This window comes from Tympanuchus pallidicinctus, unplaced genomic scaffold, assembly GCF_026119805.1.
Source record: "Tympanuchus pallidicinctus isolate F22 unplaced genomic scaffold, pur_lepc_1.0 scaffold5, whole genome shotgun sequence".
In the NCBI taxonomy this organism is placed as follows: domain Eukaryota; kingdom Metazoa; phylum Chordata; class Aves; order Galliformes; family Phasianidae; genus Tympanuchus; species Tympanuchus pallidicinctus.
This window is the reverse complement of record NW_026294769.1, coordinates 40,534,517-40,560,548: the sequence shown is the minus strand read 5'-3', so window position 1 is coordinate 40,560,548 and position 26,032 is coordinate 40,534,517. Positions and strand designations below refer to the sequence as shown.

At 39.8% G+C, this 26,032-nt stretch overlaps 1 protein-coding gene across 3 annotated transcripts in view; it reads left to right on the top strand.

Moving 5' to 3' along the window:
* The first annotated feature begins 8,477 nt into the window (after positions 1-8,477).
* CA8 (carbonic anhydrase 8) overlaps positions 8,478-26,032 on the top strand; it is a 71,599-nt gene continuing 54,044 nt past the window's right edge. For 2 of the 3 annotated variants that reach the window (XM_052703934.1, XM_052703933.1), the window contains exons 1-3: positions 8,518-8,788; positions 9,020-9,211; positions 13,039-13,163. In XM_052703934.1, coding sequence (XP_052559894.1) covers positions 8,533-8,788; positions 9,020-9,211; positions 13,039-13,163 — 573 coding nt within the window. In that variant the 5' untranslated portion in view covers positions 8,518-8,532. Of the gene's footprint in view, positions 8,789-9,019; positions 9,212-13,038; positions 13,164-26,032 lie in introns of all 3 variants that reach the window. The other variant, XM_052703935.1, reaches the window with a different exon arrangement.

Genomic DNA, 26,032 nt, shown 5'->3' with positions numbered 1-26,032 from the left:
CTTATGTCAATTTTTAACAAATTCAGGAAAATCACAAGGCTTAAAGAGTTTCAGATAATGCAGGCTGTGTTGATGTTCTGTAGATTGACTACTGGATTCTGTGACTCGAAAAGAGGATCTAACATTTATACCACACAGCAGCAAAACAAGAGGCCCGATGTCCAATCCAGCAAAAAATTAAAAATGTAAATAAAAAATATAAATAAAAACCAATCTAATGTGTGTGGTCACTGTGTGCATAAAAAAGAAATGAAAGGGTACACTGTGGTAAAAAAAACAAACCAAAAAAAAACCAAACAACCAAGAGCTACATAGGAGAAATCTGATGTCTGAATTCTTAACGCAGAAAACAGGAAAATGTAAAAAAAAAAAAGCTTAAAAAGATATTCTGGTCTTATTTCTCCAGTAAGTGCTAATGAGATCCTCTTGTTCAGACTACAAGGAGGTGGCCAAAATGAGTGAATGAGTGAGTACATTACAGAGAAAACAGTACAATGAAGGCTCTTCAGTCAAGGCAAACAAGCATGACATGAACCAGTGGCTAGAGGTTAAAGCCAGATAAACTCAAATTAGAACAGAGTACCTATTAGTTAAGAGTGATGGGGATTAACTGCTGGAACAAACTGTCAAAGGAAAGTAACGAATTCTTCTTTTCTTGGTATCTTGAGGTCATGCATTTCTGGAAAATGTGCTCAAGCGGAACACAAGTTGTTATTTATTTATAGCCAAATAATTAACTTGATACACGAGTAACTGTGAAATGCAATCGTGTGTGATATAGGAAGCCAGATTACACTCTCAGCGCATGATTTCATAGCTTTACCAGCACTGGGCACGTGAGCATTTTTTCAGCCACAGATGTTTACATATTGATAAGCAAAAGTCAGTAGAATGAATGAAAAATTGACTCTCCTTTTGCTGTAATTTCACAGAATCAAATACACTGCTGTACCCCTGTACTCGATCCTGCTCAATGCTTCCATATGCTCATGCACTTCCCAGATGAAGAGCCAACACTTTTAAGTCAACATCTGCCTCTGCTCCTACAGTGACAAATTGCTCGGGCTCATTATTTAGCTCATTTTCTCCTTTTATTTCGAAGAGTAGAACAGTATTATGCATTTCCCTGATTCATGTTCTGTGCTTCCTTTTTAATCATGTAATTTTCAGGTAGTGAATTCAACACCTACCAGTTTCACTCACAAAAAGCCACTCAAATAAGTATTAAATGAAACTCATAATCTTTTAGGAATTTCACCTAATGATAAAGATCTGAAATGACTACAGTTAGGTAAATAAATATTTAGCATTTTCCTACTGCAGATTTTCCCTCTGAGCATTTCATCTTCTTCCTTGAATTTTGTCTGTGTATATCTTTAGTTCTACTTCCTTCCTAAAGAAATCACAAACTATTTACATAGGAGTTCTGCCATCTCAGGGCCTTTAATTATTATTTCTTATACTGCATTTCAGAGATATTCTATTTCTATTCTATTATTGTTTTTAGTCCTTAGAAGTACATTCTTATTTCTTGAGTTTTCTTTAAGAAACTGGAAAATATCCTGTTGTAGGTTTATTTCCTTCTGGATGTATTGTGAATTCTCATTGGCAGCCACAGTAGCCTTGGTTTACTTGGTTTTGGATACTGGAAAAACATATGCTAATATGCCCATTAGTTTAGCATATTAGCTTTCACTTCTTGTGCACTCCGACAGACGCAGTTTTACACTCAGAGGTTTCATTCCTATGCTGTAGTGTGTACTTGAGTACAGACTTTCATCTCATCTCATCTTATAATTCCAAAGAAATCAGGTATACTGTAAAGTTAAATTTGTGAAGTGTCTGCAGGACCAGCCTGCCATCCCATTACATGGTAGACTCAAGAAGCACAAACTTATGCTTGCAGACCATAAAATGTATACGGCCACTGAAACCACACTTGGTGTAGATTTAAAAGTAAACTAGAATCCAGCAGCCACGTTTTGCAATGTTTGCAGAACAGATTTTGCCAATATAAACCTGACTTGCAAACACTTGGAGTCTTTCACCTTAAATTGTTTCTCTTTGCTATAAATGAGCTCTATTGAAAATGGTTTCTCTTTACCTTGTCATCTTGTACTTTTTATACTACTTAGCCATCCTTTTTCCTTTTTGTTACTTAACACTCCAGCTTCAGAAAATAATGGTAGGCAAATAATATTATTCCAAGCCAGGAAAGCTGAAATATTCTTCCTTGTGGTGAATAAGCTCCTTCAAAAAGTGCAGAGAAATTTTCAATATTGTTTTATATAAGTCTGTAGTCTAATGGGCAACTTTCAGTTTCCACTTCTGAGCATGGAAAAGCATCAAACTTATTTGAAAGAGTTACCTGGCAAGAATAAAGATAGAAACAAGATCATGCGAGTGATAATTGCTGGCCAACCTTGTGGTTAAATACAGGAAGCACAATCTGAAAAAGCTAGGTGCTCCTGGTCCTTCAGTTGCCTATGCTTCTGTATGGATACAGTCTTTTCTTTCAGGACAACTTGACAAGAATTGAGAGCCAGCTTAGAGAAACATAACTGTATTTATTCTAAATTGCCCCAAACTGAACACTCAAATGTCCCATGGAATAATTATATCCTTATATTATTAAGTCCTGCTTGCCCTCAAAAACTCTTCACAGCAAGATAATGAAGAAAAAACTGGCTAATGAAGAAAATATGGTCATCTTATAATCTCAATTACTTATTCTTGCATCGGAGAAATAACTATCAGCTCTACAGATGATCAGATCACATCAGATCAGGCCTGCAAAGAATCCTGCAGGTAGGACTGTACAGTTCAATATAACTTGTATGGAATTCTGTTTGTAGTCTTCCTACCAATTTCTTATAATCTTAGTAACCTTATTCTCTGCACTGAGCTCTCAGTGTAGTGAAAGCTATAAGTAAAAATGGTTGAACTTTACTTCTAAAAAAAAGTGTTTGCAGTCATTAATGTTGATTTATGGATACTAATTTCACAAAATGTTTGGATACAGAATTTTGGTTCAGACCTGGTTTTCCTAGTATATATACATTGTAAGGTGCTAAGAGGAGGTATGGTGGCTATTTCTGATATATAAGTTAGTACAGTGCTAATGATAGGAAAAAAGAAATCAGTAACTATCTATTAAATAATAATATCTTGATACAGGAAATATAAGAATAACTGTTCACAATCTCATTAGGATTAAGCAGTATACTGAAGGTAATTCAAAATGCTATTTTACAACAGGGAATGCTGGAGACTGAGTCACTTCTGAACTGCTGTCTTCTGAGTTCAAAGAGAAACTGTTAAAACAGTGGATCTCTGCCTAAGCGTTTTTTTCTCTTTTCTGCTTTTTTCTTCCTGTTATCATCAAAGGCTCTGATCATTAATCCCAGTCAAGCAAGAAGTCAGAACGCTTCATAGGATCAACAGCTGAGCTGGGGTAGAGGAAGGATGTGCCCTCCTCTTGCTTCTGTTGGTATGTTGTCGTATGAAGTCCAGCTTGTGATTCTTTCATATGTTTTGCCCACCAATTTGATATTTGCTATGGCTTAAAGGGCCGTAACGGTGCCTACCTATGGATTTTTCAGCATGCTGATCCAATGTTGCAAAAGTTACTACAATGAGTAATTCCACAGGCAGTGAAATTTTACAGAATAAACACTGCATTTAAGTGTACTATATTAGCTAGAAATCAAGTCTTTGTAGATAAGTCAACTGTAACCTTATATGTGCAAATTTAACGACATGGACCAATAAAGAGTCCAACAATTTCAAGAGTGCCTACATCATTAAAAGAGAGCAAATCCCCCTGATCTCAAGCAAGGCTTTCATCGTGTCATTATCTCCATCTGATTCTATGTGATTCAGTGCCTTTACATGAAGATGGGTCCAGAAACAAATGAGTTGGTTTGTGCAGAGATTGCTCAGGTCAATTGTGGTTGGAATTAAATGAGAAATATCTGACCTGTGAACCCTTACGTTGTGGAGATATAACCTTGAAATCCCTTGTTACTCACACACTTTACCAATTCATAGCGATCTTCAGAAGAATATAATCCACTTATTAGGTCATTCTATGCCAGACATTTATGCCAGACAACTATGGGAAAAATACAGTATTTGCACAGAGAATAACTGAACAGACAAAGAGAAATAAATAAGCCTTTACCTGCTGTGCCTAATTTTTCAGAAGGATATGGAAAGAATGAAAAGGTTAAAAGGAAGGGCAACAAATATAAGTAGTTTAGCACTTAACTTCAGTTATGAATGGAAGCCATGAAAACTATGAAAAGCCATTAAAAGTATTTATTACAAAACAGGAAATCACAGGTCTGATTATGTTGCCACTCGAAAGTGTGAAATTCTAGAACAGACATCCCACAGGAAAGCTACCACAGGAAAGAACTTAATAGAGGGCATGAATGAAGCACTGTGCTTCAAGGGCCATTGGAATGAACCCAGCCTCCTAAACCTGTTTTTTCTTCAAAATATGAGACTGCTTAAAGAGAAAAAGGCATTTCTAGTCAGATGGGCCAGAATCAATGATGATTTAGAGCAGTGTTTTTTTCCCCTCTGTGGGTCAGCAATAATTCAAAGGCACTGACTTTAATAAGAATACCTAGTGTGTGTTTAAAATGGATTTAGATGATAAAATTTGCCAAACAAACCAATTTAGCATGGGAGAAAAATATGTATATTGATCATGTTATTGTGTGAAAAAGTTCATGCCAGAAAACTTGCACGTTCTGTTTGTAAGGATGTCAGGTATTCAACACAAGAGAAAAAGGTAAATTTGCTTCCTTTTTCTTTTTTTTTTTCCCCACAAGAAGCTGCATACTGATGTGGTTAGTTCGGGTAGAATGTATTCCTTTTAAGTCATCAGTAGTGAAGACCATGAAGAAAGAAACATGTATTTTTGTTCTGATGCTATACAAACAACCTACTTCTTCCCCTTTCCCCCCCCCCCCCCAAAAAAAAAAAACACAACAAAAAGCACACAAGAAAACCCAATACATATTTTTGTTTTGATTTCTTTCCACCTTGCACACAACTCATGAACCAGTGCTCTCTTGCTTCATTAAAAAATTTCTAGCTCACTCCTTCTTCTTTTTCTCTCTTGTCAGCCCTGAACAGGAGTCACAGGTACTACTGCTGAGCAGTGGTACTGCAGGAACATAGGTCCACAGAGTGGATCAACAGCACAAGGTCAGGATATTATTCTGTCAGGAAGACATGGATGGTAAGGAAAGGACAGTTCCACTTACCATTGTAGCATCTCTATTTATGGTTTCTGTTGCACCTCTTGGTTGCTCTCAGGCAGTGCAGACTGTCATTTCTGGGTTTCCAGTCCTCTTCCCCCAAAAAAACTGATTTAAGTTTTTGGGTCACCACACTAGGGGAGAGCCAACTGCAGAGGTCTGACTTTCTTCCCATGACATAACAAATGTTCTCTAGATCCACACATATCAGTTGCTATAGGAAGAGAACTCTGATATCCTTGAATTGGAGCATGTCTTTGTTGAGTTTTGTAGAATCATAGACTATTCTGAGTTAGAAGGGACCCACAAAGGATCAGCAAATCCAACTCCTGTCTCCACAAAGTGCCATCCAAATTCTAAACCCATTACTGAAACATGGTGGGATTGCTCTCGTGAGTAGAGTGCTGCAGTGAATGGCTATAAACTCTTCAGAAGGGATAGGAAGGAAGGAGGGGTGGTGGCATGGCTCTCTATGTCAGTGTTTTGAAGTTACTGAGCTCAGGGCTGGGAATTACAAGGTTGAATCTCTGTGAGTAAGAATCGAGGGGAAGGCCAACAAGGCGGACATCATGATAGACCTCCTAACCAGGATGAAGAGATGGATAAAGCATTCTATGAGCAGCTGGCAGGAGTTGTGCAGTCACTAGCTCCTGTTTTCAGCTACCTTGATATATGCTGGAAAACCAGTACAGTACAAAAGAAGCATTCTAGGAGGTTCTACAGTATATGGAAGATAACTTCCTGACACAGCTGGTAAACAAGCCTACTAAGAAATATGCCCTGTTAGACCTGCTGTTCACAGAGAAGGACTGCTGGGAGGTGTGGACACTAGGAGTTGTCTTGGAAAGAGTGACCACAAAATGGTAGAGATCTTGATTCTTGGTGATGTCAGAAGGCGGGGTAACAAAACTGCTACCTTGGACTTCCAGAGGGTGGACTTGGAACTGTTCAGGACACTGGTAGGGAGGTCCTTTGTCATTTAGTCCTGAAGAGTAAAGAGATCCAGGAAGGCTGGCTGCTCCTCAAGAGGGAAGTCTTCAAGGCACAGAAGCAGGCTATTCCTTTGTGCCACAAGATGAGTTGGCAGAGAAGACTGACGTGGATGAAAAGGAAACATTTCCTGAGGTTCCAGGAGAAAAAAAATATCTATCTCCCCTGGAAGAAGGGATGGGCAACTCGAGGAGAGTACAAAGAAATTGTTAGGATATGTTAGGATATGCAGGGAGAAAATTAGAAAGGAAAAGACCAGCTTGGACTCAACTTGGCCACTGGGGTAAAAGAGAACAAAAAGCATTTTTACAAATATATTAACAGTAAGAAAAGGGCTAAGGAGAATTTCCATCCTTTATTGGATGCCATGAGGAATGTGACCACTGAGGATAATGAAAAGGCTAAGGTTCTCAGTGCATATTTTACATCTGTCTTTAAAAGTCAGACTAATTATCCTCAGGGTACTCTACCCCCTGAATTTGAAATGTGGAATGGGGAGCAGAATAAACTCCCCACAATTTAGGTGCAGACAGTTAGAAACCTCCTCCTCCACCTGGACAAGTCCATGGGGCTGGATGGGATCCACCCAGCGGTGCTGAGGGAGCTGGTTCAGGTGAATGCCAAGCCACTGTTCACCACCTATCAGTGTTCCTGGTCAACCGAAGAGGTCCCAGAGGATTGGAGACTTGCTAATGTGATTCTAATCTACAAGAAGAGTTATAAAGAGGACCTGTATACAGGCCCAGCAGCCTCACCTTGATGCCAAGAACGGTTATGGAGCAGATAATCTTGAGTGAGATCACACAGCATGCGTGGGACAACCAGGGGACCAGGTCCAGACAGCATGGGTTCATGAAAGGCAGGTCCTACTTGACCAACCTCATCTCCTTCTTTGATATAGTGAGCCATCTGGTGGATAAGAAAAAGGCTGTTGATGTAGTCTATCTAGAATACAGGAAAGCCTTCAACACTGTCTCCCACTGTGTTCTGGAGAAGCTGGCAGCCTGTGGCTTAGACAGGTACACTCTTGGCTGGGTAGGGAACTGGCTGGAAGCCAGGCCAGAGTAGTGGTGAATGGAGTTAAATCTAGCTGGCGACCAGTCACAAATGGTGTTCCCCAAGGGCTGATACTGGGGCCTGTCCTGTTCAATATTTTTATTGATGACCTGGATGAGGGCGTTGAGTGTACCCTCAGTAAATTTGCAAATGACACCAAGTTGGAAGGAAGTGTCAATCTTCTTGAGGATAGAAAAGCCCTACAGAGCGACCTGGACAGGCTGGATCACTGGGCTGAAGCCAGTGTGATGAAGTTTAACAAGATCAAGTGCTGAGTCCTGAAGTTTAGATGCACCAACTCCGGGCAACGCTACAGGCTTGGGGCAGAGTGGCTGAAAGACTGTGTAGAGGAAACAGACCTGGGGGTGTTGGTCGACACTCAACTGAGCACGACCCAGCCATGTGCCCAGGTGGCCAAGAAGACCAATGGCATCCTGGCTTGTGTCAGAAATAGCATTGCTAGCAGGAGCAGGGAAGTAACTGTCCCCCTGTACTCAGCACTGGCGATGCCACACCTTGAGTACTGTGTTCAGTTTTGGGTACCTAACTACAAGAAAGACACTGAGGCCCTGGAGCATGTTCAGAGGAGGGCAACAAAGCTGGTGAGGGGTCTGGAGCACAAGTCTTATGAGGAGTGCCTGAGGGAATTGGGATAGTTTAGCTGGAAGAGGTTCAGGGAATGCCTTATTGCTCTCGATAACTCCTTGAAAGGAAGTTATGCTGAGGCGGGGTAAACTTCTCCTGTGTAACTAGTGATAGGACTGGAGGGGATGGCCTCAAGTAGCACCACAGAGACTCAGAATCGTGCCCCTTGACCTGTTGGAAACAAGCCTCCTAACGCAGTGAAGAATACTAGAAGCCATCCCAGCACCAAGGGCACACGGCTGACTCATTCTACATGGTGTTCACAAGGACCCTTCGGTCCTTTCGTACCAGGTCTCCTTCCAGCTGCTTGCCCCTGTCCTGTCCGAAGCCTGGGGAGCTTCCTTCGCAGGCGCAAGCAGACTTTTGCACTTGTAGATCAGGCTCTCCCCGTCCATACCCTACACACACGGGGGTGCTGCCAACGTGAACGCTGGCACACCGAATCACCGCGGCGGGAAGACGAGGCGAATGGTGTCGTACGCGGAATCCCAGCGGGGCTGCAGAACCGCGACCGCCTTCACACCCTCCTCCGGGGGCGGTCGTCCGTGCCCGGCCCCGCGGCGGCGTGATGCAGCGCTCGACCCTGGCGCACGGCTCCCTCCGCCCCCAGCCCTTGCCCCTGCCCGTCGCCGCACAACGCCAGCCACCCGCGGGGCGGAGGCAGGGCCCGAGTGCGACGCAGCGCCGCGAGGCAGCGTCACCCGTCAGCCGCGCAGACAGTCCCGGCCCGAGGGGAGCAGCCCCCATGGCTGACCGGAGCCTGATCGAGGGAGCCGAGCCCTTCCCGCGCAGGGAAGAGGCTCCGGAGTGGGGCTACGAAGAAGGTGAGGAGCGGGCGCGCGGCAGCGGCTGCGGCGGGGGAAACTTTCCCCACGGGCAGAGGAGGAGGTGGTGGTGGTGGTGGTGGAGGATTTACATCGCGGCGCGGTGGGGAGGGAGATCGCGAGGGAGCCGGGGAGCCCCGGGGGCGACCGATAACGGCCACGTCTATGGCGGGGGCGAGGCGGGGGGTCCGGGGGTGGATCGCCACGTAACGACTTCTCCTGGCGCTTCAGGGGTCGAATGGGGACTGATTTTTCCCGATGCCAACGGGGAGTACCAGTCGCCCATCAACTTGAACTCGAGAGAAGCGAAATACGACCCCTCGCTCCTGGAAGTGCGCCTGTCGCCCAACTACGTCGTGTGTCGCGACTGCGAAGTGATTAACGACGGGCATTCCATTCAGATCGCACTCAAGTCCAAATCAGGTATGCCTCCACACTGCTTACGCTTCTCCGGCGGCGTTCCCTGGGCGCTCGCTGCCTCTCGGGTTGCTGTGCGCCCGTAGGAGGGGCTGCTTCAGCGCCGGCTGCGGCTCGGAGGAGGGGTGGGTGCTGCTGCCTTGGGACCGGCTTTAGGAAGGGAGCTGTCAGTGGCAAGCTGGATGGGCGGTGAGGCTTCACAGAGCACGTTCGGGGACACTCAGAGCAAGGGTTGGACCCTGTTGTGATGCTGTCATCGAGTGTGCTGACAGCTGTCTGCTATTGCTATTGCTAGGACAGTGTGATGCCGAACTGGCAAAATCTGTCCATTTTCTGAAGTCTGTGTAAGTTAAACTAAACTTTTCCCATTAATTTGAGTGGGTTGTGAATACTAACTAGTCAGTTAACACAGATACTCCAGTTATACGTACCTACAATATTGATGAAGAGCAGGTAGCAAAGCAGTCCTTATTTCTTAAAGGGTTTTTCAGGTTAATTCATCAAATAAGAACTAGAAGCTGATAAGCAATTTCAAGTTTAGTGAAATGACAGTATCTCGTTTAGACCTTTCATGTGGACAAACTATTCTCTACAAAGGAGACAACTGTCAGGGAAGTTGGCAAAGAAGGCTCTTTCCAGCCCTGTGATAGTTCTTGCCGAGTGTTTTGAAGAGTGTCCAAGTTATTATAACCAGTCTTAGCTAGCAGCTGCCTTCTGGGGGCATTTAAACAGCTGAAGGTTGTCAAACCACAAGACAGCCCAACTTTTGTTTCCTTCTGAGATCCCAGTAGTCCTGTGAGCTGCAGCTGTGTTGGTGGTGAGGCAGTTAGTTCAGTTTTACACTAATTTTTTTAAACAAAAGCGTTTGTTCTTTTAATAATTATGTTTTCCTCTATGATATCCCTTCCGTGGTAAATCTCATGTTTCACTACAAGATAGAACATTGCTTTCCACAGATTTTTGCTGATTTCCAATAGAACAGAAATGTTGTACTTCCTGTCAGTTTTATTGCCTTCATCAGAAGCAGGGCTCTTTTCTCAGAAAATAAGGTTCTCTCTGTTAGATCAGGAAGGTCGCTGAATTCTCCTCCGGAGTAAGGCTGACTGAGAACAACATTGTCATTTGCATGCCAAAGTGCAACTCATTAAATCCTCCTTTCTGCAGGCAGTTTGTAACTTCGTAGCAATAATTAGTAAGATGGGACTAACAACACACCATATGCGTGTTCAAGACTATTCGAGGCCCAGGAAGAGAAAAATACTTTCTAAACTGGAATGCAGATTGATGTCAGACTGATGAGTGCTGAAATGTAAGAAATTAAGTGAAATAGAATGAAATTTTATGAGTGAGATATGGGATTAGGATTTAGGAATTCCTGATTTACTTTCAATTTCTTTTGTATTACCTAGTTTTCCATTTTTAAACAGGATAATTTTTCCACGTTTGGAGGGAGACATTACTTACCCCTGCAAAGGGAAGAAAAGAGTTAACAAGCTGTGTTTGACCTAGTATTCTGGCTAATTTTCAGGGATTGTGGAAACTCCTGCATATTCTCTTCCTCACAGGGGATCTCTGATGACAAATCCATTTAGCCAGATTGTTTTAATGGGAACTGTTGAGCACTGAGTGCTTTTGAAACTTTTGTCCAGTTGATGTGCAAGAGAGTTGCACCTACTGTAGTGCTGTTAGTCAAAGAAGAACTTTGTGGAAAACATAAACTGATTAAGTACATATCAAAAGTCAATTTGTTCTTTTTGGTGAATTATTTTATCCTCCAATTCAGGACACGCTCCATCTGGAATTCTCCAATCCTTTTTATTATTTAATTGTAAACATTTTTACAGGCTGCTTTCAATTTGATCATCATACATATGTTATACATTAGGTGGAATAAGCATGACCAACTGTGTTATGGAATTGGATATTGAAAATTGCTTTGGAGGATCCATATAACAGAGAGATTTCTCTTAAGCCATCAGTAGTTTCCAAATCAGATGATTTGTCTTCTAGTAAGGATCAAAAATTGCTGGAAAGTATACTTAAACATTTCACGCATTTACAAGGATCAGAATTTGATGAAAGATGAAGAAAGATAAACATGCCTCATGCACTGAAATACTTTTATCATGGGATCTGTGGATAAATTAAGCTTTGAAGACGAAGTCTTAGAAGCTCCTGTAGATACAGAACTACTTCATATAGAAGACATTTAGTCTAGTTACACTTTTTAGGAACAGTATTTTAAAACAGGAAATACTCTACTTTCCTAAGAAGTAACCCTAATTATCATATATTTCTTTATTCTTCTAGATTTTCCTAAGTACTTCAATTGGTTGTTTTCCCAAATATTCACTAGATTTGCAGATTTTTCCCAACAGATATGAGTAGAATATAGGTAAAGAAAGTTTTAGAAGCAAGTTTGAATTCATAATCACATTTAGGACATTTCATCTGAGGAACCCTGATAGCTTTTAGATTAATTATGATGAATCACTAAAAGAGAATTAATCTGAATATTTCTTCAGCACTAGTGACTGAAAATTGTAACTGATCAGGTTTCTTTTTTTTTTTTTAATCAGTATTTTTGTTTTTGTGCAGTTGTAGTACGATACAGTTGCTGAATTGTTTTACTGCTGCAGTACATCTTACGATCCAAACTACTCCAAGGCTACATAGTTTGTACATCAAAATAAATTTTTTATTATGGATCTGCTGTTCTCTAAAGCTGTACATTATTCAGTTTAATAATCCTTATCAATTATCAAAGATTGTAAAAGTTTCAAAGTCAATGAAATGTAAGCCAGAAGGTAATGGATTATGAGAAAGACTGTGAGTGACCTTAAATAAAACCCAGCCCTATGTAGAAGCCAGCACTCAAATGATCTTAGCATAAAGTTACCTATAACATGCAGAGTAGTAATTGGTGTGAAGCCAACTTGCAAATCCCTGGGCCAAATGTTTCCACTGATTAATTCCGAAGTAGGCTGGAACTCAAAAAGGTCCAAGCAAAATTGCTTGCTTTTAGTAGTTATTGTTAGGATAGAAGGCTCCATTAATGCAAAAGACTCAAGCTATTATGTGAAGCGGTTGCTTTGTGCAGTATGTATGGATAGATACTTTTAAGAAATTCTGGATTCTGTTAAAAAAAAAAGTTAGCAAAAAGCTATGGCTATTTAGAAGCTGTTTTTAAGGAAATAAGCACATGTATGATTACATGTATTGATTGGACACGATTGGACTAGATGATCTTATAGGTTGTTTCCAACCTTGTGATTCTATGATTCTATGATTATATTTGGCTATGGAGGTATTCTGTATCTCAAAGGCTGACAGGTGGCATATGACTTACTACCTTCAATTTACTTCCTTTCACTTGACAAATATTGGCAACCAAAATTTTCTGTCAGCTTCTGTGGTACATAGCAAATACAGGTGATGAAAATTAAGCATTTAGACTAGTTGAAGGTAGTGACCAGTTCAATTCACAACCTCTGCCATCTGTTTAGAGCATGTGGTTACTGTCTTGATAACAGCAATAAACTTATTCACTCTTCTGATAAAGGTACAGTGTTTTTATTTTGTGTTATGAACCAGCTGTTCTGGCTCATAAAACTAAGAGTGCATGGCTTACATGACGGTGTTTTCACTGTTTATAACTGCCTAAATTCTGTACTGCACGGAAGTTCTAAAGTAAAGATCTCACCTCTGTCAACTTCCCTTTCTAACTTGGTTTAGAATAAGCTTGCAGCAATGTCCTCATTGTGTTTACAGAATGTATCTATTGGCTTGTCTCATGCACAGCCGAGTGTATTACCATTTGTGTTCTTTCCCAGTGTTAATAGGTGGGCCGTTACCTCGAGGACATGAGTTTGAACTACACGATGTTCGATTTCACTGGGGGAGAGAAAACCAGCGTGGTTCTGAGCACACGGTTAATTTTAAAGCCTTTCCCATGGAGGTAAGAGTGACGCTGCATTGCATAAAACCATTTAAATCCAAAAGATTTTGATTCTTAGCTTGACTTTGAGGAAGTTCAAAAGCGATTTTCTTTTAGCTCAGCATTTTAGTGCTTATATTTCACCTGCAAACCTGTCTTCCTGAGTTATGCATTGGGGACAGTAAATTAGGATATACATCTGGAATAGAATGCCTCCAGCACTCACCCCACATGATTAATTGGTCATAAAGTTAACTTTTAGAATTATTAACTTCTGTCTTAACAATATTAGTGTTCTAACAAGATCTGCTGTTTCAACACTTCCTATGTCACCTTGACTAATAGCTATACATGGGGAGAACTGGCCACTGGAAATGTTTCCTTAGTGAATAACAATTCAGAAGCATTTGGAGGAAACACATAGTGATTCATTAATGAAACAGCTTTACATATCTGAAATATGAAGGTTATATGATACTCTTAGAGATGTTCTTTAATATCTCAGTTCATTTCAAAATTTTGATACACAAGCAAAGTAATAATGGAGTCTGAAAAAATTCAGCTCTTCACAAGATGCCAGTTTTGGATTCCCAGGCTCCCCAGATACTAGGACTAATGTCTTCCTCCCTCCAGCAGCCTTTCATCATTCACTTTCCTTCATTTTCCCATTGCCTATACTTTTCAAGGAATGTCTTGGGGTATCACTTTGACCATGGGCTACAACACTAACGTATCAGATACCAAACTTGATGTTTAATGACTTAAGTTTTGCAATTTTTATTTCATTTACTGTACTCTGTATTAGTTTTAAATAAAACACCAAGATTTTTTTTTCTTCCTGTTTTCAGAGCTAGGAAATTTATGGCAATGTTATTCGTGAGTTCAGACAGTGGGAATAGAACTGGTTTATGGTAAAGGCTATAAAAAGTATTAGAGTACCTACAGCAGAACTCATTGTAAAAGGCATGTTGGCTTACACCATCAATCTAACTTTTAGGGTTTTTTAGATACTTTCTTTGGGGTCAAATGTAAGTTTCTGGTGTTGATTTCGCACTGGTCCACCACAGAAGCCAGATAGAAAGTCACTCAATGGACTGTATAGGTTGGTTTCAGGCAGATCCTGGCAATTCAGGAGAATTAATTGAGTGGGGAAGACTCAACAACCAAAAGGAAGGCAGAGAAATCACCTTTGCATCCTGGTTACCTGGCTTCATATAGTTTGTATGGGCAATAACTTCATGCTACTACAGTGTTCCTATGATGCAGGAAGTAGTTTGTTCATTGTGAAGTGGCTCTGCCTGGTGCAGATTCAGATTAATTCAGATTAATAATTTATGTTAACATAAATTATGTCGAGAATTGTTCTTGGGAATCCAGTTTCCTGTTTCCCCTTTTATCAAGGATCACTCTGCAAATGGTCTTGGTGGCATGTAGGAACAGACTAATAATATCTGCAAGACTTGCAATACACTTTAAATAAATAGCATTAATGTTGAATTTTGCAAACAGATCCCAATGCAGATTAATTCGGTAGAAAGTGACAGTATAGTTGATACCATCACATCCAAGCTCTGCTGTGCACAGGTGTGTTGTTTGAGTCAGTTCATTATCTTCTGTTTCATGTTGGAAAAAAAAAAAAAAAGCAGTCTGTCTGACAGATGAGTTACATGCATTTCATTTCCTGTATCTGTGAAGAGCAGTTGTATTAAATCCAGCTCAAATTGTCCAAATTAAATATTGGATTGGAGGTGCTTGTAACCATTAATGAGAGTCCAGAATGGATTATATTCTTTTTGTGTCCCAGGGATTCCCCCACCAAGTTGGTTTTGTGGACAGCAAACATTTGGACTAGGAGACTGAGAAATTTATTTTCTTAACTTTTAACATCAGCGTTATTTTATGCAGCTGTGGGAAATCAACATAATCTGAACGCATTGTGGGCTTGAATTTCACTGGGCCTCTAGTTACTGAACATAAATGGTGATAGATGCCAGTTTTTCAGATGCATGAGCACTCTGGGAGAGTATATGCTTTCTTACTATACTAAGTGGTATTTGTTTCTTTGAGCACAAATACATGGCTATAAATATAAATATATAAAAATATTGAGCACCAAGTTCAGCTGCGAGTGGGGCAAAACTAGCAGGATGTTTTTCATAACAAACTAGAGATGAATTTACAAAGCATTTTAATGAATTTTGAACTCTCCTCCCTTTGCGAGAGGAAGACAAGCTAAGCAGATAATCACTAATATGCAAGAGCTTGATTTAACTGGGCATGTTTACAACACAACAAACTAGGTGCAGATCGCATGCTTCATTAAACTATTAGCAAATTGGAGCAGTTCTATAAAAAACCGTGTAGAAACTTTGAGTTTAAAGATATCTATCTGAACTAACTATTTATTATCTGGAACAGCCCTCTGGTTTTTAGGATTGAAGAATGCAAGGCTTATTATTTATTGGACCAGGTGGTTGCAGAAGCTTCAGACCATCAGTGTAATGATCTTTGTAAATGATGACTTTAAAAAGTATTATTTTCAAGTCTGGAAGAAAACACTTCTTAAATCTCTGAATCATAGAATCATAGAATCATAGAGTCATAGAATGGCTTGTATTGGAAGGGAGCTCAAGGATCATGGATCTCCAGCCCCCCTGCCGCAGGCAGGGCCACCAACCTCCAGATCTGGTACTAGACCAAGTTGCCCAGGATCCTAGCCAACCTGGCCTTGAATATCTCCAGGAACAGAGCATCCACACCATCTCTGGGCAGCCTGTTCCAGCACCTCACCACTCTCTCTGTGAAGAATTTCCCTCTGACATCCAGTCTAAACCTTCCCTCCTTGAGCTAAAACCATTCATCCTTGTCCTGTTACTGTCTACTCGAGTAAAAAGTTGATTCACCTCCTTTTTATAATCCACTTTTAAATACTGGAAGACTGTAATGCGGTCTCCTCGCAGCCTTCTATTTTCCAGACTGAAAAAGCCCAGCTCCCTCAGCCTGTTTTCATAAGGGAGGTGCTCCAGCTCTCTGATCATCTTTGTGGCCCTGCTCTGGACTCTCTCCAACATGTTTACATCTTTCCTGTATTGGGACCCCAGATCCGGATACAGTACTCCAGATAGGACAGAGTAGAGAGGGATAATTACCTCCCTGTCCCTGCTGGCCACCCCTCTTCTGATGGAGCCCAGGATACCATTGGCATTCCAAGCTCCAAGAGCACAGTGCTGGCTTTTGTTCAGTTTTTCATCCACCAGAAGCCCCAGGTCCTTCTCCACAGGGCTGCTCTCAAGTAGTTCTTCTCCTAGCCTGTATGTAACTGGGATTACCGTGACCCAAGTGCAAAACCTTGCACTTTACTGTGTTGAACCTCATTAAGTTCACATAGACCCACCTTTTGAGTCTGTTGAGGTCTCTCTGTATGGCATCTCTTCCATCTAACATGACAGTTGCACCACTCAGCTTGGTGTCATCAGCAAACTTGCTGAGGGTGCACCCGAGCTCATTGAGGGTGCACTCAAGTCCATTAATCTTTAATCTCCACTTTTATAGAAATTTAGCAATATCTCATATTAGTTAGGTAATATCCTGTGTCTCTTTGTGCAACAATCTATTATTTCTTACTCGACAGCTGGACCTTTGCACATGGTTAAGATATATAGGTTCATGGTGAAGTAGGTGTGGCTCCTAAACTTAAGTAACTTTTGAAACAGCTTGAAATTGTTCACACTGGAGAAGAACATTATTTATTTGAGTTGGAAGCTGAGTGCATCGTTATGTTTATTACTGTTTGAAGTTCAGCAAAGATGTGTTTCCACCTTTCTTGACTGAAGAAGTCAGAACATTGACAATAATATACAAGCGTAATTGTTTTCTCTAAAACATCTGTGCTTGCAATCAGTCAGGAAAATGAGACAAAAGAATAAATAGTTGTCAAAGGCAAATACTGTAACACATTTTTTAATCAAAGAAATATTCCTCTCAGTTTCATAAAAAACAGATCAAAAGGGCTGCTCTTGCTTTTTGGACAGAAACTGGAAGGAGATATGCAACTTTCTCCAGAAACTGTTCTCACTAAGTACTTTTACTGCACATAAATAGTGTTACTTGACCTTTGACCACCAGTTGTGTTGTGTTTTCAGTAACTGTCTTAACACTGACAGACTGTTTCTTGTCAGTAAGTGGAACAAGGTACCAAAAGTCAGGTCATGCTTTGCAATACACATTTTCACAGAGCAGTAAAACCCATGCTTGTGCCCTCATGTATGTTACCTGAACCTGATTTAGGTTTAAACGAGAGAGGAAGTATTCTGTATTTTTCTCTCTTTCATGCCAAGAGTATGGATTATCAAACTCTAATGAGGCTCTGCCTCTCCTCCTTGTTGTTGCTGTGTAAGAGGGAGACAGATGGAGACAGGAGTAGCAACTGATGGCTCGTGTTAGCCATGAGCATTTATTCTTGTTTTTAACAAAATTGCTGTAAGGGTACCTAAAAATGGACTCCCATTGTACCTGATCTTTGTATCGGCATGGCATATGCCAGGCTGTGGAAATACAAGAAAAACTGTTCAGAGCAGAAGCTGTGGAGCAACATAGACAGCATGAGAACTAAGGACACCTCCAGAAGAAGAAAGAACATCTCACGGCTCTGATTGGATAAGCGCCTGTATGAACGGCTGAAGAGTGTTTTGTAGAATGCTCTGTTGGCATGGAAAGGTGGATGGGAAAGTTGTAGGGGTGGATGGGAAAGCTAGAAAAAGAAAACTTGTGAAGGTATATAAGTGATGTGAGAACTTGTAATAAACAATTTGGATCGTTCACATCTGAGTCCATGCATCAGACACTGCACCAGGCCTAACCAATTTATAGTTCAGAAAGGACAGGGGAGCAGGAGAAAATGAACCATGGGATGCCATCAGTGCCTTTTTATGTAAAAAATTAATATGTTTTAACAGCTTCTGAAATGAAGGAAAATGCAGGGAAAATTATTCCTTAAAGGTGTCTCCTGCTTGTATTTACTCGTGTTGGTGTAACCAAAGCCATAATCTGAACATAAGGAAACAGTTGTTTCCAGGTGGCTGTTTTGAAATAAGGCTGTAACTAAGGAATAAAAGGGTTCCTTTCAATGCTTGTGTATGACCAGGAACATAATACCCTGTAATCCAACCTCTTTAAAATGTAGGATTGCATTAGCTGTGAACCATGTGAAAACTCTCAGTAGAAGAGGATTGGCAGAAAACCATTTTAAAAATGTTTCAGAGATATGCAGGAAGGTTAAAACTTGTATTATTATCTGTTTTTGAGCAGATGAAAATCTGGTTGCCTGAAGGACCAGAGTCAGTTCTGCACAGGAAAATCAATGTTCCTTTCTGTTGTGTAATGAAGAACAGAGTAATTAATTCTGTAGTCTCTTTCAGAGTTACTGAAATGTCTGCTAGAATGTGCTTATTTATAATTAAGCATATCCTCTGTCGAGTTTAAGTTGTTAAGTTTCCCCCTGTTCATATGAAATGGTGCCTGCCTGTGGATTGCATCAGAGTTATGGTTTTCAAGTGTCAGGGTAGGCTGCCAGTATTACAGTTCTCAACTCTCAAATCTTTACAGTCTGTCTGTGAGGATTTCTCTGTGTCGAGATCTGTAGTCACAAACTTGCACAGAATGCATCCCCTTCCTGCCATTTCTTGAGAGGAAGTGATGTACTTTCAACGTAGATGTTTATTCTTTGCCAACCTTAGACATTCTTTGCCATTGTCTTTAGTCTTGCTGTCTGTTTTGTTCAGTTACTGATTAGCTTGTTAGCAAACTATTTTGTTTAAAAGGATAAAACATTATTTGTAGCTGAAATAGAAGGCATAGGCTTCCCTGTCATTTCCTCTTGACATAGAAATTTATAAATTTCAGTTAGGTTGGGTAGGTGTGAATGGCAAGCAGAACTTAATGCGTAATGACAGCAGTTTCTGATACTTGAGCTTAGTTTTGAAACCTGTGGATTTTTGATGGTGGTTTTAATGGGACTATAATCCTAGTCATCAACTATAACAGGAAACGTTTTAAACTCAGGAATAAATCTCATTACCTGAGTAATGTAAGACCTAGGAGTGAAGAACATCCAGCTTAGGCAGTCTTAATTTGAGAGGAGGCAAACAGAGCAGATTCCAGAATGATTTACGTACCTTCATGCTGAGGTTTGGAACACTGCTCGGAAATTTTCCACGTTTTCTAATGGAAGAGTAGTTTGTCACTCAGTGGCTTGGAACATTTTCTAAATTTTGAAATCATTGCAGAATAATACTGTGGGCCATGATTAAAGCAGTGCTTCTTAAAAGAAAATGATTTTGTTCATGTAATTACTATGATAACGAATGGGATGCTCATAACTGTACCAAACAACATTCTAAGAGATATGGCCAGACAAATTATTTGAATGTTTAATTGTTTAAGTAAATAAAAAAAATAGCTGCAATCCTGCAGTGCCTTTGTTAGAAGTTGAAATATACACAACTGAAACCTAAAAAAGCTGTTCAGGGGGAAGGAGAGGAGTGAAGAGGAGAGAGTTGGAAGGGATCTTCAAAGATCAAGTCAAACTTTTTGACCACTTCAGGGCTAAACAAATGTTAAAGCATATCACTGAGGGCATTATCCAAGTGCCTCTTGAATATCGACAGGCATGGGACACATCAACCACCTCTCTATGTCTCTTTGAAGCCTGTTCCAGTGTTTGACCACTCTCATGGTAAAAAAGTATTTCCTAATGTTCCATCTGAACCTCCTCTGGCATAGGTTTGCGCCTTTGGATCCTTTAGAGATGAAGTTTGAAGCCTTTGGATCCAGGGAGAAGAGACTGGCATTTCCATCTGCACTTCCACTTCTCAGGAAGCTGCAGCAAGCTGTGGAGCTGAATCTTTGACAAGTTATGAATGAAAGATCAATTAAAGTCGACAAGGCCATTGAACATTATCTAATTTTTGAGAACAGAATTGTGGAAAAACTCAGGAAAAACAGACCAATATATATAAGCATATATTCTCAGTTTTGATTTCCAAATCTGCGCTGGTTTATAGAGATACAGAATCTTCTATGCATTATGTCTACACGTTTTGCCTTTTGGAAGAATAATAATAATTAGTATTACACAGCACTTCATGGGAAAATCAGTTCTAGGACTAATTTCAGAGCTGTCAGTGAATTGTATTACGTGTGATGTTAGCCTCATACATGCAAGTGTTTTAAGTGTTTTTCTGTATTGTTCTATACATCTTACACTCATTGGTCCTCTAATTCATATATCTTCTCTTCGTTGTTACTGGGTTTTTTTTTTCTGTAGTGGTATAAGGCTGGGAGGTCTTTGTTCCCTCCCAGCATACTAAATGAAAACTGGCAAGAAGATAAAAACAGAATTACCATCGTTGTAAAAGCACACAGAGGCAGCACAGAGACTCTTAGGATTGCTAGTTGCTAAGCTCTTTCAGTATTACTTTTTTATCATGGTTGAAGGATAATTTGATCTAAATAGGCACATGCAGTCTCTGAAGTATACTTTATTTCTAGGTGATTTGTCAACATGATTGGCTCTTGTATTGCTCACTCGTGTAGTTTTCATTTATTATGGAATATGATCTATGAGCTTTGTGAGTGGATTCATGGTTCAGATACCATGAAGGAATAGGCTGTTGTGCTAGAAACATACATTTAGCTTGACTAGCATCTGAGAAATATCCATGTTAAGCTCTGTGGAAGAACTGCACACATCTTCAGTAGTAGTGTTATTTCTCCATCTGTACTAAATCTGTGATTTATTCACTGCACTGTGAAAAACATACAAGCTGCCAGACACCCAGTCAAAGAAAAGTGGCATTAATTGTCAGTACTGATGTTTCTTTATTATTCATTTTCTCTTTTAAGAGTTATCTTTCTTCCAGCTAGTCATGTGCTTGAGGCTTCATGGATCGCACACATCTGAAAACTTTTGCGGTGGCAGTTGCACTAGTCTGTGATTTGTGACTTCTGCCAGAATGGAGAACTGCAATATTCTTCTGAGATATGAATGGTCCAAACTACAAAAGATTGAGTGAAATAGGAATAAATTTTCTAAGGAGAACATCTCAGGTGAAATAAGTTTGCTGAAGGAAATTTCCTTGGGGCTTTTAAAATACATGTAGATATAGCGCTTAGGGATGTGGTAAGGTGAACATGGTGCTGATGGGTTGATTGTTGGACTAGATGATCTTAGAGATCTTTTCTGATCTTATTAAGTCAATGATTCAATGAAATGATGAGAAGAAAGCGAGAGGTGAATTGAGAGGAAATCAATTATCTGTGCTCCTTGTTCTGTCGTAACTCAACTTACTGGTTTAGTGCTGCCAGAAGTTGAGTCTTTGCATTTTGCCAGTAACAGACATTTTGCACCAAATTTTCTTGCTGTCATGCTGGATGCAGTGTTCAATCAAAGGTCGTAGTCTTGGTCACAGTACTTGTAGTTGTGAATGTAGAGGCTGCTATTATGACATCCCTTATTGCAAAGCCCATTCTGAACTTTAACAAGATGGCTACTTAAGTGCTATATACGGAAGAGCTTGTGTAAGTCAATGGACGGTGAGACTTCTGAGGAGGATTTAAGCCATAATTTGAGCACGCGGGTCTATTGCCTGTTGGTTTTTTTTTCATGGCTGTCTGCCCTTGACTGTTTTTGCCTTGGTTGTATATCATTTTCTAATTTCTGCTATGGTCATTGCTTGCATCTTATGTCAGTTTCCTGGCATCTTGAAACTTTGCCCTCACTACTGTGCCTAACTCTTTCTGCCCAAGACCTGTCAGTTCTGAAAGAAGTTGGGAAAGAAGATTACTTATTTACTGCATTTCCATGCTGAATGCTTGTGTCAAGACCAATTTGTAGTTTAGCCTCAGGATATGAGTGAAAGAGAAAAACAAAAGCTTTTTGATGATAACCTAAATACCCTTTTTTTTTTGGTTATTTGTATTAATGGTAGAGATATGGCTCTTAAGAGGTGAAGGATAAAACTTGAAGATTACCTAAGAGCTGAAGAGCTTTGAAGGCTTCCACATGTATTGACTGTCATGCCTGAGTGCCTCACAAGAATAATGTAATCTTTGCTTCCATCTGCACAATTGAGACAAATTCTTGTATTGCCAATGAACTGGTAGAAAACAAGTTCAAGGGGATATATTATCACAGATACATTTTTCAGAACTGACGGAGAGCTGATTCATAATTCCTATATGCTTAAGATCTAGAAAGATTCTCAGACACTGCAATACCAAAATAGCTAATTTAGGTTGTAAATCTCAGTTCAGCAGTTTAACCATAGGGCTATCTGATGCCTTGTTATGCAGGCCACACAGTTGCCAATAGGGCAGTCTCATTGCTTATTCCTACCTTCCTATTGTGCCAGCATTAAGCCATGTAATGAACTGGACTGAGGCACAGTTAAAGTTGAATAAAATTTTGGAAGTCCATGCATTTAGGGGAATGGAGAAAAGTATAATACCATTATGCAATGTGCATGAGCACAATTCATGGGGCAACTGTTGGATATGCATTGCAAGGTTTATTATTCTGATGGAAACACAGCCAACATTACAGAAAACAAATGGTCTCAGTTTCCTTCAGGAGTATAGTATGGATGAACAACTGCTTGCTGGAGAGTAGTTGAGATTATGTCTTAAAAAGATAATATGTAACTGCAGATTCTCATCTTTTTAGACAGACCCTTAGCTTGCACACACAAAACCATGAGATTCAAATAAGTTATTAACAAATCTTAATAAATTAGGAGAGACTTAGTTTGGTATTTTTAATTTTTTTCTGCCTTCATTAAAGATTCTATTGTTGAGAATTAAGTTGTTGATTTAAATCCTTCCATATACAAACAATCCAGTTTTAACTCCAGGGCAGCATGTTGCAGCCAACACTATGTGGAACTGGACATGCTTACATTAAATATCTAGTTGTATAAATAGCACTTCCAGTGTTAACCATGTAACCTCCACCACTTTGTGTTTTCTGTGTTGATGGTATTGCTAGCCTGTAATGTCATCAGCTATTCATCAAGGTCCAGTCCCTTTAGAAGAGCTTCACACTTTGCAGATATGAAGGTAAAAAAGCGTGTGCAGACATACACATACAACCATGAAGATTGGCCAAAATCTGGAGTAACAGCAGGATGGAGAGTTCTGCACTGAAATCCTTGTTTTTTCCTTTTTGGCTTTCAGAGTTCAGGGGAAGGAAAAATAAAGGCTTGAATGTGAATGTACTTCTCTTAGCACAGGTAATTGCACAGACCCAGGGAACCACAGTCTACATGTTTTCTGAGGCCAGATGTGGTATTCAGGGAACAATATTCTGCTCTGTGGTGCTCCTTTCTTCACATTCTGTGCAGAAACTTGGCTCAGTGAAGAACCCTACTTAAGAATTTGACTGTAAGAACTATGTAGAATTTCTTTGTGAATATTGAAAGTCAGTAAAATAGTCAAGGATGTTTTGCGTTTTTCATTCCTTTACTTAGACAGTGTAGTTTTACTGAGGTTGGAAAAGTGTATGTTTTTATTAATTCATGTTTTGCTTTTATCTCCTATGCATGCCAGTAGAAATAAGCACTGCTTGTGCTTACAGACAGGAAGAAAAAAGAAATACAGATGAATAACAAATTATTGTGTCCTCAGTTTCTCCTATACCCATTGATGCCTTGCCAGTAGTTTTTTAAGAAGCAAACAAGCTAATGTCAGTAGCCTCTGTGAACTGCTGAGGTGAAGGTTTGACCTTCTGTTCAAGTCCAGGATGAAAAGGGTCTGGGTAGGGTTTGCAGAGCTTTCTGGTGATTGGTCTCCTTAAATCTTCTCCCACACTGGCATTGTGGTTGCATTAATCATACATTTTATGCCTGTATCTTGCATCCCTGTTAGTGCTGAGAGACTGCAGTGATGTTTGCCTGTGTGTCAGCCTCCTTGTGCCACTTACTTTCTTGTTTCCTAGTGTTGGAAATGAAGCTTCTCTGTGACAAGTTGGCCCATCTTTAGTTAGAAGAAGGATGCAAGATTTGACCTTTTTTTTTTTTTCTTAACAAGGTTAAATCATTTTCTTTTATTAGCCTTTTATCTTCCTTTGCCGAAACAAAAAGAAGAGCACTCAGATGGATTATTTATTAATTTATTTGTTTGTCTGTTTGTTTGTTTATTTTTGGCTTCCTTTTCTTTTTAGCGTACTGTTTGTAGCTGTGGGCTTTTGATTCTCTCAGAAATTGTAATTACTGATATTAATTTGTTTTTTTTTCAGTGGACCAGGAGTTCTTTTTCTTATGTGAAGTGAGACTACTGCAAGGTAGATTCTTTGAAGGGAACACAGAAGCCTGGTTAATGTTAGATGTTGCGATATTTTCGTTATTCTTTTTATGGTTTACCAATGTGGTCAGTACTTCTATAGCACAAGGAACTTGCCACAGAGACTGCTAGAACATTTCTGTTGATTTAGCAGATAATTCAGTAGTCCCACTATTCCTTGTCTTTCCAGTGACATGCCTGAAGGTATGTTGCACAATTGCCTAGAATTTCTTCTGTAGTCTATTCTTTCAGTTTAGGCAATTACTTCATGACCGATTTTGTGGAAAGAATAGATTTTGGAAGGTGTATTTGCAACAATTCCTTATACAACCTAATTAAAATAATTTCCTTTACAACCACATTACAGTTCAACCCTCTTTGAAAGGTGTTCTTGGAGAGGAGAGCTGACAGTCAGGATTTTTCTGGATGATATCTTGATATCACAAATGAGCATTTATTCTGAACATTTTAGCTGTGAATTTAGGTTTTGGCCTGGGACACTTTTTATCTCACGCTATGGTGCAAAGTTGTCTAAACAGTTCTGTACTCTACTCCATTCTGCTTCCACCTAATTTGACTGATTTTAGATTACATACAGGTCACTTTGTTGAAGGAATGTCATCTTGTTAATTACATACTCAAGAGTCTGACAGTTAAATGATGGACTAGGTCTAGATCTTTAGACTTTCAATAAATTATAACAAGCAAAGGTTGAGCAGAAGTTGTGTTCTCCCTTCTCCCACTTGGGAGATTTTTTACTCTTAAGTGTTATCTGTGTTTCTTGGCACTGCTTCCAGCCTGTCTTTTCATTGATCTCAGCATTGCTCTCAAAGATAGGCACTGAGTTCCCTTCGTGCCTTTGTTTTGACAATAATCTATGTGTGAAATGTTAAAGATTATTTAATTCCCACTGAAATTCTGTGGCATTTTGGCACTTATCTACAACAGAAGCTTTGAAAAATTCAAGTCTACAAGCATAAAACAAGTACACTGATTAACACTCTAAGTCTCTTGGCTACTGACTCCTTCTCTTTTTCATACTACTTTTACCCAGAGTTCATAATAGAATAATTTGTTTTTACTTGTATTTGCATTTTAAAAAGAGTATATTTTTCTTGACTGAACCGTGCAGGCTTCATACTTTATGGGTTTTTGCTTCTTTCTTATGTCATGAAGTATGGACATGTACTCTTGCTTCTCATAAGACATTTTCCAACAGCCTCTGTATCAATTCCATGAACTTTAATTTCCTAAACCTCTCCTTCAGGCTGTTAATAACTAACTTTCTATTTTTTTAATCGCTTTTCTTGAACCTGTGTGCCCTGGTCATATCCTTGGTTTGGTCCCCTTGTAAAGCTTTGAAGCTTAATTACTGTATGTTATGGTCACTGCCAGCAGCTTAGTCAATTGCTTCCTGAAGCAATTCAGCGCCAAGTCAAGTATCAACTCATAAATTCTTGTGCACATGTATTATAGTAAGGCATATTTTTTTCCACATTTTGTCCTTGCGTGATATTATTGATGGAATGTTTGGTTTGTTGAAATTTTGCATCATT